General features: G+C 34.2%; 1 protein-coding gene across 1 annotated transcript; it reads left to right on the top strand.

Annotated features, from left to right (window-relative positions):
- Positions 1–581: 581 nt before the first annotated feature.
- On the top strand, positions 582–7,830 carry LOC134239545 (uncharacterized; the record flags this gene model as incomplete). Its single annotated transcript, XM_062721712.1, has 4 exons — positions 582–653; positions 6,189–6,628; positions 6,826–7,544; positions 7,646–7,830. Coding segments are annotated over 4 exons (1,416 nt in total), but the record flags the coding sequence as incomplete, so codon positions are not given.
- Positions 7,831–17,114: the final 9,284 nt, after the last annotated feature.

Raw genomic sequence — 17,114 nt, 5'->3', positions numbered from 1 at the left:
TGTAGTCTTCCCGAGGTTCCGTAAATGATTTTGGTAGCAACCTCTATTTTCAAAATATCCCTTGCATTGATGTCAGTAAATGTGGTTCTCATCTTCAGGACCTTCAATGTCCCTTAAACAAAAATTACATGAATAAGGGCACGGGGTAGGATGTTCTTTGATTGATTGATTTATTGATTGTATGTTGTTTAACCCCCCCCCCCTCTCGAGAATTTTTCACTCATATGAAGACGTCACAAATTTTATCCTATGCTCGGCACTCAGGGCCTTTGAGCAGTGAGGGATCTTTTTCGTGCCAGCACCTACTGCTAAACAAAACTTATATTCCAGAGATTATCGATCTGAACGATGGATTCTTGATATTGACAAGGATACTTGACCAGAAAAAAAATGTAAAACCATGACCCTGTTTCCTAGTTTAAAATCCTTCATGGATTGCTGAAAGGCTTCTACGGCATTTCATATTTGATATTTTGCAGCATGCCTCTAAATAAACGCCAAACACATACTCTGTTTTTCTCTTCTGGAACTTTCTTGAAAATAACACTTTAAAAATTTTGAGGTTTAAATTTTCTTGACAGCTTGGCATCATTCAGTCTGACTTGATGATATTTAGAAATGGACTTTGGCTTCTGCATGGGGTGGATATGGTGGTAAGTAAGGTTCTTCATCCGTCACAGTTATGCTGTTGTATTTGTTGGACTTTGGCTTTCTGCATTCTCTCTTATATTTGTCCATTTCTTTTTCGCAGGGCTAATTTTCTGTCTGTCATTGTAAATTATTAGTTCTAAACCGTTTGCAGTCTTCTCAATCTCATCAGTTATTGGGCATGTAACAGTTTTTTTCTTAGCAGAATCCATGTCGACAGCTGACGGATCTGATAACCAAATGAGTTAGTGCACTCCGTTGACCTGCCTAGCATCCTTTATATTATAAGTAAAGCTTTTAACTTTTTTTTCAGATGGTTTTTTTTTCTGAATAAGTCTTTGATATTGCATGACGTTGTGTATATATTCATAGGGCGAAAACATAAATTTATAAGAAGAAGAAAATTTAAAAAAAAGCAAATAGGTACATGTTAAATGTCGATTTTTCTCATTGATTTATCACACAAATAGAATAATAGCTTCCAAAGTACAATATTGATAACATTGTATGAGAGGTAACACAATAAACGTTAATAAATATAATATTTTTTCAGTTACAAAAATTTGTATATTTTATGTCTTTCTGAAATTTAACCGTAGGATTTTAAACTATGCACTTTTCTTACTTTAATCCAATAATAATAACTTGTCAGATGAAACTGTAATATTTATTACTGAAAAAATTTTGTTAGTAGTGTTTAAGCTTCAATTACATGACATTACGCAGATTTATTATATACCTAATGTGTATCATCGAATTTTACTGTTGAATTTATGCTATCACGTGACGTCGTGATCCGATTTTCCGGATCACCAACATGTTGTTTTCTGAATCCATATCACCACTCTCTGAAACTGATGACGTAGTACGCAGAAATATGACGTTATTTTTCTTGCACGTTAAAAAGTCCCCTGTTATTATGTTTTATTTTATGGATAAATGTTATGCAATTTATCTCTAAAGTTTTCTTTTGATATATTTTGCTAGGTACGAGGGGGTATATAATAAATTTATCATTATAACAGTATCTTGATCCGAAGAGCCGTATCACGTCTTGTTGACAGGCGCGGATCATCAGATCAAACTCGATGCTTCGCGTCTCGTTAGATCACAAAAGTACTCTGAAGTTGACATCAAGAAGATGCTTGAGTTTCTGATTGACAATATCTATGTGGTTTTTGGAGACCAGGTATTCCAACAATCTATTGGAATTCCCATGGGTACAAATTGCGCTCCGTTATTAGCAGACTTATTTTTATATTCATATGAAGCAGAATTTATGCAAAATCTTTTGCGTGAAAAGAAAAAATCACTTGCTGTGGCCTTCAACTCGACATTTAGATATATCGACAACGTATTGTCAATTAATAATGATAATTTTCATTCCTACGTCGACACGATATATCCTGGTGAGCTTGAGATAAAAGATACCACAGAGTCTGACACTTCTGCTTCATACTTGGATATTTTAACAACCAAGCTATATGATAAACGTGATGACTTTAACTTTTCTATCGTCAACTTCCCTTACTTATGCAGCAATATACCTTCATCACCTGCATACGGAGTATTTATATCTCAGTTGATTCGATACGCAAGAGCATGCTCTTCGTATGAACAATTTCTTAAACGAGGTAAATTATTGACAAGCAAGTTGAAGAAACAATAATATCAACAGTCTCGTTTAAAGTCATCATTTCGTAAATTCTATGGTCGATACAATGACCTTGTCAGCAAATACAATTTATCATTGAATGAAATGCTGACGAACGTTTTTCATACCAATTGTTAGTCCATTATTTATACACTGAATTGACCAAGGATTTTTTCCCGTTATTTCCTGATTATGACAACGAGCACACGGCGGGTGTGACCGGTCGGCAGGGGATGCTCACTCCTCCATGGCACCTGATCCCGCCTCTGATGTTTCGGAGGTCCGTGTTTGCTCTGCTCTTATTTTGTATATTTGTTTAATGGACGTTGAGATTGAATACTGTTCGTTATTTCCATAGCCATCTGATGATCCACGCCTGTCAACTCGACGTGATACGACCCTTCGGATCAAGTTACTGTTATAATAATATATATTTATCTTGGGTATGTATATTATATACCACGTATCTTTTTTATTTCAATTTCAGCAACACCAGAAAGGGATGTTCATCGTGCACGTTATTCCAGAGGTAAATATTAAGACATTCCACAGAGAAAAGTGGTCTTGGTTATCAATTTCTGCACATTTCCAAAAATCTTGTTGCATGGTTATTTATTTTCATTTGCCTAATATATATATGCAGAATAAATTTGAAATAAAAAATAATAAAAAAGTGAACAAAATTTGATTTTTTTTTTTGGTCATAAGTATGAAAAAACCATGCATAGTTATGCAAAAAAACCAGATTCTGTTAGGTTTATAAATACAGAACAGGTAATACAATTAACTTCGTCAAACGGTCTGCTATCAAATCTACTAATAGTGTTCGTTGATCAGAATTTGTTCACGGAAAATGTTAACACAAAAAAGCGACTTAGTATAATGTGTGCGTCTGGATATAAAAATGATTGTCATTAATGAAAATTTACCGTAAATTGCCTAATTCTTAAAATAATACTCATATCAGCCTATTCTATTTTAAGAATTATTCATGAACTTTTTCATGTATTTAATTATAATAAAAACAGAACGAAATATCGTAGAAAGCAACAATGTCTTCCTTCTGAATTCTAATTAAATTTAAACAAAAAAATCTTGATTGGGTTAGATTTTTATGAAGAATAAATTAAAGAAAGAGACAAAATGTTTAAGATTCATTTATAGACACTCGGGAGATCAATCTTATTTAATCATAAAAAGCTCCTGGTTCATTTTTTCATGTTTAGTTTCACAGGAAGTACTCAAAACAGCTGATAATTTTCGATAGAGCGAGAGGGAACAATCCCTGAAAATGTTATGAAAACAAATCATATTTGAAGCTTTTTTGGAGTTTCTTTATTAAGTTTTTAAATCAGTAAGATAATACAAAAAATAGTATAACAGGTTGAAGGAAGCTGGAAGTGACAAGGGCCAAAAATGATGAATATATTTCATATTTACATGTAAAGAGAAAATTAATAAATACCTTACTGTCCAAATATGAGTAAATGTAGCTTTAAAATATTGTTTTTATTAAAACATTTCTGATTTTTGTTTTTAAACACAGTTTTAATTTTCATATATATTCATAGGGCATAAACAGGTAATTAAACCGATTAATAGATCAACAAAATCAATAAAAAAGTTACTTTGTAAATTTAGATACTTTTTACTTTTATTTTTCACAGAAATGGAATAATAGCTTCCAAAATCAATAATCATAACATTATTTAACATGGCTCACAAGAAAACTCAATAAATGAAATAGCTTTTTTTCAGGTTTTTACCAAAAATATGGGTATCTTTTACTTCTGCTTTAAATCAAACCGCAGAATTTGAACTATTTTTCAAACTTTAATAATGAAAGCTGTAGTGAGTTGTTGAAAATGTAATTCTCATTACTGGAACTTTTCTGTACAAAATGTTGAAACTTCAGTTCCATGACATTGTGCGATTTTTATCTAGGGTAATCTATGTATATCTTTATACCCCACAAGTTTAAATTTCAATTTCAGATTCAAAAGATTCAAAGACAAGGGATAATAAATACACTGTGAATAAAAGTCGTTCTTTTTCTGAAGGTAAATATTATGACATATCAGAGAAAAGTGGTTTTTGCTTCAAACTTCTACACATCTTTAAAAACATAGTTGCATGATTATGTATACTTAATCACCACAATTATATGAGAAATCTGTAACAAAGTGGTAGTCTTCCCATTAGTCACACAAACCACATAGTCATCCTTGAATTACCGCATATACTTCTTGATTTGTCTTTTGTCATGATGGACAGTTTAAGTAGAAACCGTTCAACTATTTTACTCACTGCAGAAACCATTATTCAGAATAAACAATGAGTAGAGCATTATGAATGACATGCAATGCAGACGTTATTAATCACTTTATGACTACCCTCTTTGGTATATGATATCTTTTTAGTGACAAGCCTGAAAGCTAAATTAAGGAGTTAATTGAAAAATTGGAATAATCTTTACATAATTGTGTACGACCGGTCTCATGTAATTTTAATTCGCAAAACACTTATGTCAGCAGATTTATATTTTACTTAAAAATACACTAACGGTAATCTAACAACCAAGCTATATGACAAACGTGATGACTTGAACTTTTCTATCGTCAACTTCCCTTACTTATGCAGCAATATACCTTTATCACCTGCATACGGAGTATATATATCTCAGTTGATTCGATACGCGAGAGCTTGCTCTACGTATGAACAATTTTGGAAAGTGGGTAATTTATTGACAAGCAAGTTGATGAAGCAATAATATCAGCATTTTCGTTTTAAGTTATCATTTCGTAAGTTCTTTGGTCGATACATGTCAGCAAATACAATTTATCATTGAGTAAAATGCTGACTGACGTTATTCATCTACAAAAAATATCAATAAAAAAGAACAAAGTGAAGATTAAAATACTTTTCGATAATTTTTATTAATGTTATTTAATTAGTTTGCGATTTTTTTTTATCACCCCTTTCATTAACATAGTAGTATATTGATATTATGTCATTGTGCTATATGAGAAATTTACAAACTATCTGCAATCAATATGATTATTCCTATAAAACTATTTAAAAAATAATTTTAACATCTTTTATTAAAACAATAGAACAAAATATTCCTTCGGAAAAGAAAGAGGAAGACAGCTCTTTTCAATGTTATATGGAACCTTCTGAGATAAGAGGTAAGGTTCTATTTAATGCAATTATCAGAAATTTATAATTCTATAACATACCTAAATAGTATTCAGGATGAACCTAAAAGCTTTCCAAGACCCCTAACAAAAAATAACTATTTAATTTTTGTAAATAATATAAAATTTCCAACGTTTTCACGATAGTAAATCAAAGTTCCAAAAGTTTAACTATAGCAAATCAAAGTTCCAAAGTTTATCTCATAGTTATTCAAAGTTCCAACTTTTATATCATAGTTATTCAAAGTTCCAACTTTTATATCATAGTTATTCAAAGTTCCAAAGTTTTAACAATGGTGAATCAAAGTTCCAAAGTTTGTACTATAGTGAATCAAATTTTTAAAGTCTTTGCAAGTACTTTAACAGCTTTTATAATTTAATTATTGTTTTTTATCATTTAATTGTTTTAAAGCGGCACTGTGACGCACAAAGGGGAAAATTTAGACTTGCTCAAGTCTCTCTGTTTTAGTGCTCTCTTTCATACTTTTTGATAATGTCAAACATAGAAACTTTTAAACCCTGAAATTTCACCGACCAGAATATGGTCGGTAACGGGATCATATTACGGCACTGCAGTGTGCTGCTGGAGAATCGCTGATAAGTTGACGGGTGATGAATGGTTATGGGGGATTTCCTAAATGTTACAAAGTTGTACAAATTTTACACACATTTTTGTAAAATGAACACAGAAAAAAATATCCCAAGCAATATCTAATGGATTAAAACAATTGTCTATTAGTGAATTAAAACTAAACCAGAAGAAAGTTATAGAAGCATATTTGAAGAAAAAGGATGTTTTCTTCTGTTCACCTACTGGAAGTGGTAAATCATTAACATTTGAGCTGGCACCGTTTTTGTTCAAAGCATTAAGTTCAGCTCATGATAAAACAATTGTGTTGGTTATTTCCCCTCTGACCTCTCTTATAAGAAGTCAGGTAGATGCATTGCAAAAGAAAGGACTTAGTGCACATCACCTGAGTGAATTAGGCGGAGAGTTTGCTGATCCTACAATTATCTTTGCGAGTCCAGAATCAATATTTGGAACACAAAGAAAAATTACAGAGGATTTGGCAAACAGAAACTTTATTAAAGCTATTTTTGTGGATGAAGCTCATTGCATTAAGAAATTGTAAGTACAGAATCTTTATATAAATACTTCTAAATGATTGTAGAAGAAAAGTATTAAAAATTGTGAATTATTATAACAGCTCTCCTCTTTTCTTATTTTGTATGTAAGTAAATAAAATCAATTCCTTAACCTCCCAAATCACAAACACACCTCACAAACACAATGACATACATGTGAAATAATACAATATCTTTTGTTTTTCATGCAGCGGTGAAGATAAAAAGAAAAAAACCAGCATACCGTCCATTTTATGGAAAACTAGGAGAAATAAGATCTCTCACAGGAGAAAATGTTCCAGTGATAGCATTAACAGCAACAGCTACCATTGAAACAAAAGAACACATCTACAAAAGTTTATCAATGAAAAAAGTTGAAGAAATAATTGTCAGTCCAAACAAGCTGAATATTACATATTGGTGCATCAAGTTACAGCACAGTAGCATTAGGAAAAATTTTAAATGGCTTGTTGAAGAGCTCAAAGCAAACAAGGAAAACACAACAAGAATGATCATATTCTTTAGGCAAATTAAGCATATATCAGAAGTTTATGAGCTCCTGGAGGAATCACTAGGCAAGGCATCATATGTCAATTATCAGGAAGATGGCCCTAATGACGACCGTGATGATGTAAAAGAATCTATCTGTTCGTCATATCAGGATCCGACTGGTGATATTCGGGTAGTTCTTTGTTCAACATCCTTTGGCATGGGCCTGGATGTTAAGGCAGTTGACACAGTTGTCCATTATGGTCCTGCCAATGATATTGACGACTACCTTCAGGAGACTGGACGTGCTGGTAGAGATCCACTTATTCAAAGTCATGCAATACTCATGTTGTATAAAAGATCCTTGGGTAGTCGTAATATAATTCCTCAAATGAAGGAATACACAAAGTCCATTCTGTGTCGAAGACAGTGTTTGTTAAAATGTTTGAAAATAAACCAGAACCAAAATCTCCGATGCACAACTGCTGTGATAACTACAGGAAAAACTGTTCATGTTCATGCAAATGCACAGATGAATGTTCATGTGAGGAACCATGTAATAGTGTTAAATCTAAAATATTTGAACGAATTCTTTTGACGAATGAAGAGGACTCAGACGATAGTCAGACATCAGATGAAGGATTATCTGATGACAGTGAATATATTAGATATTTGTCTACAAAACCAGTTCTAAACTATTCATCTGATGAAGACTGATCCATTTTAACTACGGTACATTTTATCCATAAAAATGTTTCCTGTTATAATCTGAAAGCGAACCTGAAATCCAGTTGCGCACATCATCCATATCTAGTTGGAAAAGGGGATTTTTTGACTTTTGGAATGAAGGATCATGTTGTCTTCCAGGTATAATGGAAAAGAGGTCAAGTTTTTGATACTGTTCAACTAATTTCAAAATATCCTCAGTGAAATCTGCTGCTGTGTGTTTAGATGTTGCTTTTTTCACATGGCAGTTTGTATCAAAGCATGGTACAACAGATTGTAATGAAAGTGCACTTCGGCTTACTCTGGACACTGTTTTCTCTGTAAAAACACCCCTGAAACTATGTTCTTCATCCTTGAAAACCTTGTTGCAGGGTTCTATATCTAGATCATTTGGATGATTTGAATCGAAATCTCCTCGGTGATTGACAGTTCGATTCCATATCAATCTATGTGCCATCCTTTCCGTCAAAAGCACGTTTGTCTGAGCTATTGTCTCTAAAAGCCCATAAGCATACTTCGGACAGTTGCAAGCTTTGTAAAACAGGACAAGAAACTGATTTATTCGCATTATACGCTCACCATCTCCCATACGAATGGCATCGTTGTGGTTCATTCTAAGTAGCAACAGATTCAACATTAATCGTGTATAGTTGAATACTCCATCTTCTGAGGTCTGTGTCGTAATTTCTGTAATATTAGCATCTCCATACAATGGATCCGGATGACCATGAACCATCGCCTCATGCTTTCGTAGAGATTTCGGGCGCTTATATTCCTTTTTGCAGTAACGACATATCAAAGATAATGATTTGGGACCATACTCTGGTAAAAGTGGTGTGTCAGGAACACAGAACTGCTTTGCAAATTCAGATGCATGGTCTAAAATATATTCACACATCTCTTTCTTGTTGCCAATAGCACCGCTATACATATTTTTGGTTGGGACCGTGTTCAAGGTGTCCATTCCAAAGTATTCAAGACCTCCATTAACTATGTAGGCTAATGTGACTTTTTCTACCAGGTCAGAACAGGCATAAAAGTCTTGAGGCGAATGTTGAGTGACATTCCTCGAGTTCAAAGTATTTCTTGCAGCATACAAAGTTCCTTGGTTGCGGACAGAACTGGTGTTATATAGTAGTGTCCATATAACCTAATTAAAAATAATACAATGCATTTAATAATAAATAATATATATGTCATACTTTAAATGTCTATTAAACAAAATAAATGTACAAGATAAGGGATGAAACTGAATTTTACCTTTAGCAATTCAGCTTGGTTATGAAACTCTTCCATTTTTGGAATTAGGCCCTGCAAACGCTTAGACGGGGTACGGCCATTTCGTTTTGACGATTGGGCTTGCTTGTGGCACTCAAATGTGATGTAGTCACCCCCACTTAATACTTTGTCAGGTTTCTTCTGCCAGTTATCATTTGTTTCATGCCCAGGAACGAAAGTGTGTAGAAATTCACAAATATCTATCATATCTTCATTGTACTGCTCACATTTCATAATTACTCCCAGGTTGATCTGGAAAATACATGGTTCATTGCACACAATTAAAACTTTTTCTATGCTGAAATTTTATTTTTATACCATTTTATCTTGAGAGAAAATATATTTCTTTGAAATTATTTATCTTTTCCCCCATGTAAGTAATAAAATTGCTAAAAGAAAATGTAGAAAAATTAACTTGCCCTGTTGGTTCGAGTTTTCATTTCTCTGAGATACTCATGACTGATGTATTTTGGCAGAACATTAATGTATTGCCAAAAATGAGGAATGTACTTTGACCATTGTTGTGCCACTAAGAAAGCTGCTTCAGATAAAAAAAAAACATTTTTTCTCATGTTCACCCGGTATGAAGTTCTTGAAATTGTATGTGTAAATGTTGGTCTTGGGTCCACCGTTATCGAGATGGTTTCTAGAAACTCGATTTTTATAGGCACAAATCTGGAACATGTGCTGATCTTTCTTTTGGTTGGTAATGGTCATATTCCTAACTTTTGTTCTCAGATCTACATTGTCACCAACAAAATAGTATCCTGGGTGCATAATTTTTCGATGTTGCTGTAGTTCTTGTCTGGCACTAGATAATGCAAGTGTGAACTCAGGGTCTTTATCAACATCCTGATGTTTTCTTACTAATTCTTCATAAACATGCACACTGTTCATTAATTGATCTTCAGTTTCTCTACCCTGTTCAACAGAAACTTGCCAACTTCTGATATTTTGATCCCAGTCTGCCCCATAGCGATCTGCTAATGCTAAAGTTGCTGGATATGACAAGCAATCAAAAGTAGAATTTAACTTTCTAAAAGCAGACTTTTTACAGCCTCCTTTCAGCAATATGATGCTATTAATGTGTTGAAAGAGACTAAGCTCTTGATTATGGATACTCTGTAACTTTGATCCCACTGACACAATACCTGGCAGTTAAGCGTCATCTTTTTTACACTTGTTTCTTGTTTGTGATGGATTTGACACTATTGTTTCCAGGATTTCGAGGAATACTGGGGCTTCTTTCTGCCATTCTTTTACTTCTTTTTCTAAGAAAAATGACTTCACAGCCTGCTTATCTTTTCTTCTAAGCACAGAATTGAAGCCCTTTGAAACAATATTTCTTATTTTTGATTGTAGTATTTGGTAAATTTTATTTTTTAGACATTCAAGGACATTCGGAATTTGGAAAATTTCTTCTGAAAATTCCTTTATGTTTCCACATTCTAATAACTGGACAAGCTTTGCATCACGGTTTTGAGAAGAATCTTTATTTTCCTAAAAAAGTTTAAAGAATTAAAATAGCAAGTTGAGTTAAATTATAAAAAGAATATGAAAAACACATAAAACTTGTTTATGTTCAAATTTTGAATGCCTAGTGGGCCCAGTTTTTCAATTTAAAAAATCAATGTTCTGAATGTGTATTGATTATTGTAAGTCTAATAAATTATTCTAAATTTAAAAAGATTTAAAAAAAAAACAGACCTTGTACTCATCAGTCTCAGAGAAAAGTTGAAAATGTTGGTCTATATCTTCAGATCCAGTCTGACATTCACATGGAAACAAATTCCGCTTCTTCTATGTTTGATAACCATTTAACTATGACAGAGAGCAGGGGACAGCAATACAAATAAAAAAAAAAGAATTTATAAAACTATTTATGAAAATTAAACAATAAAAACATAGAGACTTGAGCAAGTGTAGATAACGTTATCGAAATCGGTACTTCCACACCCGTTGTACAGATTTTTAAAATTAACTCCCCATCCTCCCAAGGTTACCCGTTCCTTGAATATTATATTTCCTTCAGCATCCAAAACCTCCATTGGTATGTTGGTATATTGTGTTTATTTCTAGGGCCAAGGTTTTGATTTTACTCCAGAATTCATTTGGATTTGTCGATCTCATATCTTCTATAACATTAGCAAATGATTTCTTGTAGGTGCGTTTAGCGCGTTTAAGAGTTTTATCAAATAAATCTCGTGCTTCGATATATTCCCGTCTTAGAGCATATTTGACTTTTCTTTCCCCTTTATATCGTATGAAATCATTTTTGTTTCCCGTGTCACGTTCCATAGATCTGTTAAATGGTCAGTCAAATACGTTTGCTATTTTTAAAACGTTTCTGATTACCGGTACATCTTATTTTAACATTTGGAAGTTTGAATTCCATTTTATTATGAATTCCTTCACATAGTTGTTTACAAATCTCGTCAATATTTCTCTTTTTTGCCGTTTTAAATGCGATCAATTGTCGCTATCAAGGCAGACCGCCTCAATTCTGTAACAGGGGGTGGTGATGAATAAAACAAACACTCCTCTGTCAGGGTTCAGGTCTGATTTATTTGACACAATGAGCAATACAAATGTTAACAGCCCAGAAATATAATAAAACAACAATATAATAGCACATCAATTCAATCCTATAAATCATCTATACATGTAGCTCTCATAATAACACATTCATAATGATATATTATAGATGATATACATATATGTACATTTACTCTCAATAACTCTTATAGTCAATATATGGATGATTATATATTTTCTATAAAGGTATAAAAATTATAAAATAGTACTAATTAAAACAAATAATTCCTCACCATTCTGTGGGAAAAGGCTACCCCATGAATGTGTGATGTTTACAGTTGCAATGACATGTATATGGACTCTGTACTTTAATACAGTATATATATACATATATATATATATATATATATAATATATATATCCCTTCAAAATAAAATCATCTGTTCACTTTGAACAAAGATATCATATATCTGGGTCATAAAAATAGATGGTGTAACTTGAAAATAACAATTTACACTTATAACATTATACATTCATGATCTTTACAATCAATAATTCCAATCATTAAAATAACATCTTTCTCTCAATTAATATGAAGTGAGATTTGGATCTAAAATAAATGCAAATCTATGGAATAGACATATTACTTGACAGTGAGTAATAACGAAAGTTAGTACTTACCAGAAAATGGAAATTGTCAGTTTCCAAAGGTCAAAGTCATGGAGTCCATTAAAAACAGTCTTGGTCATTTCTCAAGAATACAAAGAAAGAATATTTTGGCAGTAAAATCAATGACCATAAGTATAAAAACAATGAAATCCAACTTCACATCCAAACAACCAATAAGAATCAATACAACACTCCAAAACCTCTGAACTGCCCTAAAGTAACTAATTATCTATGTATAGGTGTACAGGTTAAGGGCTAAGGATATAAAGGAGCAGATCAAGCTTTTTATACTCTTTATCTATTATGGTAGTTTAATTTATTTACATGACATTTAAAACACTTATTTATTAAGTACGCATATAATACACACTACTACAACCTCCCGCTTGTTGCAGAATAACGTCCGCGTCATTCAACAATGAAGTTTATGGCTTAAAAAAAAAACGATATCTACAATGATACTATTGGCAATAATAGGTTACGGTGCAGAATTCTACAACGTCCTTCGCCATCCTCTCGTCTCACCTTGCATACAGGAATGTTCTTGTTTGGCTGGGATAGGATTTCATAAGGCACATCTCACTTGTCTGAGATTGTGTTTTTCCCGTCATATGCCACAATCTTCACGAGAACTCTATCCCAAACATTGAGTATGGCTGCTCTGGCCATAATGTCGTAACTGGACTTTTGTCTTTGCTGAGAGGACTTTATGGCAGTTTCTGCTTGCTTGTATGCATCTTGCAATCTTTTTTCATCTGAGCAATATACTTTGTGGTACACTTGTTTTCGTCATACTATTAAAATCTAGACAGTCCAAAAATTACACCAACAGGCAACTTCGGTGCTCTACCAAACATCAGGAATAATGCTGTAAATCCTGTTGTGTCATTGACGGTAGGGTTGTATGCATGTATCAGGCTATTGATGTGTCGCTTCCAATCTGCTTTCTGGGAATACTCTAAAGTTCTTAACATGGACAACAAGGTTCTGTTTAATCTCTCTGTTATTCCATTTCCCATTGCATGGTATGGAGTGGTCCTGGACGTGGAAATGCCTAAAAGTAAACACAATTCTTTAATAATATTGCTACAAAAATTTGTACCTTGATCAGAGTGTAATTTCTCAGGAATTCCAAAATGAATGATGAAATTGTTGAAGATGGCCTTTGCTGTTGTCCTAGCTGTTTGATTTCTGGTGGGAACTCCAATGAAAAATTTAGTAAAATGATCTGTAATAACTAAAATATTCTGAATGCCTCCTTTTGATGGTTCCAATGTAAGATAGTCCACGGATTCTAACTCTAACGGTTGGGATGAAGTGACGTTAACACGTTCTGTCTTCACAGCTGGCCTCTTACTCTTGATGCATCTCTCACAATTCTCAATCCAAGTTGTGACATCTTTTTGGATTCTCAGGCAATAGAACCTTTGTCGTACCAATGATAAAGTCTTATGACGGCCTTGATGCCCCCTCTTATTGTGAAGATATTTCAGTACCGTGGGAATAAATGAGGCTGAAATAACGTGCTGTTCAAGTGTGTTCCCCTCGTTGCTAACTTTTCGTATCAAAACTCCATCCTTTATCTTCAGTTTTGGGAAATTTCTATGAAAAATAAGATCACTTTCAGTCTGGAGTGAGTTCTTACTAGGTTGAACTCCTGTGAGAACTTGATGCTTCCAATAAGAGGTTATAGTATAATCATCGTGGAGGGCAACAATATCAAAATGATCTCCAGGTTCACTAACAGGTTGCATAAACTGGCATATCTTTTCATCTACACACAATGTCTCTGCATAAGGTTGACCTCTCTGGCATATGGCTTTGATGGATTCCGAAGAAATGGTCTCTGTTTGATTCAGTCTGGATAAACAGTAAGCATCTGTGTTGGTTTTACCGGGCTTGTAGAGAATTTTAAAATTGTAACTTGCTAATGAAGAAATCCAACGATCTCTAGTGGCGTCCCATTTCGCACTGCTTAAAACATAGGTAAGGGGATTGTTATCGGTGAAAACTGTGAATTCTTTTCCTTGATGATAATCTGCAAACTTTTCAGTTACAGCCTATTTTAACGCCAAAAACTCTAATGTATGTGTGGGGTAATTTTTCTCAGATCGGCGTAATTCAGGATTTGCATATGCAATAACTCTATACGACCCATTTTGTGTTTGGTACAATTCTGCTCCCAATCCAGTTTGGCAGGCATCTGTGTGCATCTTAAAAGGTATGTCGAAATCTGAACAAGCTAACATGGGTGGAGTTGTAAGTTTTTCTTTAAGGATGTCGAATGCAATTTGTTGATCTTGGTTCCATTTCCATCTAGTGTCAATCTTTTGCTTGCTGTTACTCCTAGGTTTCTTTTTTTACATCTATCAGTGGTGTAGCAACCTTGGCAATGTTTTTAATGAATTTCCTATAGCAGCCAACAAAACTTAAAAACTGTTGAACCTGTTCTGCATTAGTTGGTACTGGCCAGTTTTTTACCTTGGAATTTTTGTCTGAGTCTGGCTCAACTCCATCCTTAGAGACAATATGTCCAACATACTTAACCCAACTCATAAGAAAAGAACATTTTTTAGGAGAAAGTTTAAGTTCGTAATTCCTAATTCGCTGAAAAACCTTTTGTAGTTGATCAAGATGTTTCCTGAAAGTTGAAGAAAATATGATTAGATCATCTAAGTAAATAAAACAAAGTTTGGGGTGAAGGTTGCACAAATATTCTTCCTGTAGCCGTTGGTATGTGGCTTGGGCGTTTGCTAAACCAAAACTCATCTTGTTGAAGTCGTAGAAACCTAGGGGTCCCACTGTGAATGCAGATCTCTCTTTATGATGTTCCTCTATCTCGATCTGGTGGTAGTCAGACTTGTCAAGGACGCTGAAGTAAGTATTACCGGAGAGGGAATCCAAGATTTCCTCAATCCTTGGTAGTGCATAATTGTCCTTTATGGTCCTTTATGGTCCTTGCGTTAGGTTGTCTGTAGTCAACGTAGAGGCGTAGTGAGCCATCACTTTTGCGGACTAACACCACATTCGATGAAAAGGGAAAATGGGATGATCTTATTATCCCTGCAGCCAGCAGATCTTCAATATGGGACCGCACTTCCTCTATCATGGCTGGTGGTACTCTACGATATTTCTGCTTAAATGGTGTCTCATCGGATAATTCAATGCGGTGCTTAACTTTATCTGTTGTTCCTATATCTGTATCACCAGTAGAAAAGATGTCTTGATAGGATTCTATTAAGTCTCTGCAGGCCTGTTTTTCTTCTTCGGTAATGTCGTCTGGTAAATGAATCTTACTAAGTATCCTCTCCAACTCTTGGAAAATTTACCAGTATCCTCTTATGACTACAGGCTGGATTTCACATATGATGGCTTTTGGTGAAATGGAAATGGTCCTCGTGGTGATATTGCTGATGATAACAGGCAACAGCTGATGCTCGTCAGACATTTACTGGTGTAATGTTGCCTCTATATCAGTATACACTTATTTAATGACTACGAGGTAAACAGTCAAAATGTTGTCCCGAGGTAGTGGGGGAGATCTGGGAAACTGTTGCCCAAGGCCGAAGGCCGAGGGCAACAGTTTCCCAGGTCTCCCCCACTACCGAGGGACAACATTTTGACTGTTTCACTGAGTAGTCATTGAATAAGTGTTTTATTACCTAACCTACTATATAATTAATTAAATTGGAATAAAAACACACAAACAATCAATAACTGTTTATTCACATACTTGTCTATTAATTAGCTGAACACATAATATAAAGATTAAATTAATATTTTTAATTTAAAGTAATACTTAATAAATGGATTGTTTGTGTGTTTTATTTAAATTTGATTAATTATAGAGCAGGTAAATAGTGATGTCGTGATCATCAAAACGCTTGAATATCACGATGACGCTTTAAACAGTCAACAGTTCATTCTGTGGACCGGTCAACAGTTCACTGTTTCATGATCACGCAAAAACATAAAGTAAACCGTGAAACAGTTCAAAATGCCTTATTATAATTTATATAGTAGGTTAGGTAATAACATCATCTGTGATACATGATCTTGAGGACTTGTGCATCATAACAGTAACTTGCTGATATGGAATCTTCTTATCAACATATCCTGTTATGGTGGTACTATTCTTCGGTGGAATCACAATTCTTGTTGTTTCTGCACTCTTCACCAGTCCTAAGGCATATCCATTTTTCTGCAAGTCTCTCTCCCTTAGTACTATACTACGGAAGGCTAAGTACCATGGTGTCTGGATACCGACTTCCTGTAAAAATTTCGAACCATGTTCCTCTCTCGTGACATCAATAAGACTCTGTAAGATGTTTGTTCCTATGAGAACGGGTACATGGGAGTTGTAAATACTATTTGGTACAAGCAGAAATAAGCAGTCATGTAACTGGTCTAATCCAGGGATGCCAAATGGTTTCAGGTTAACACTAACATAGCCGAGATAAGGCATGAGTTGTCAATCCGCACATTTTATCCTTATAGCCTCTTCTATAGGATGTTACTCTGCATCTCTACTTAAATTCTGGTAATAAAAAACTTCACTGATGGTCTAGACTGTAGCTCCTGTATAACATCATTGATGGACACTCTTATCTCATTGGATGATCCAATAAATGGGACTTTGGACTCTTTGTTCGCTTGCCAACCCCTTGTCCCCAGAAGCTGACTTCTTAAAGTTTAAATGAGCCCTTCTATGATCCATTCAGATTCGGCATCCACTGGCTATGTGACCCTTCTGTCCACATTTATAACAGGTAAGGGCTTCATACTCGCACCTG

The sequence above is a fragment of the Saccostrea cucullata genome, unplaced genomic scaffold (assembly GCF_032062105.1).
Source record: "Saccostrea cucullata isolate Sc308-1 unplaced genomic scaffold, CSIRO_AGI_Scuc_v1 ctg13589, whole genome shotgun sequence".
NCBI classification, from domain to species: Eukaryota; Metazoa; Mollusca; class Bivalvia; order Ostreida; family Ostreidae; genus Saccostrea; species Saccostrea cuccullata.
The sequence above is the reverse complement of the archived record's forward strand: the minus strand, read 5'-3'. Positions and strand labels throughout refer to the sequence as shown.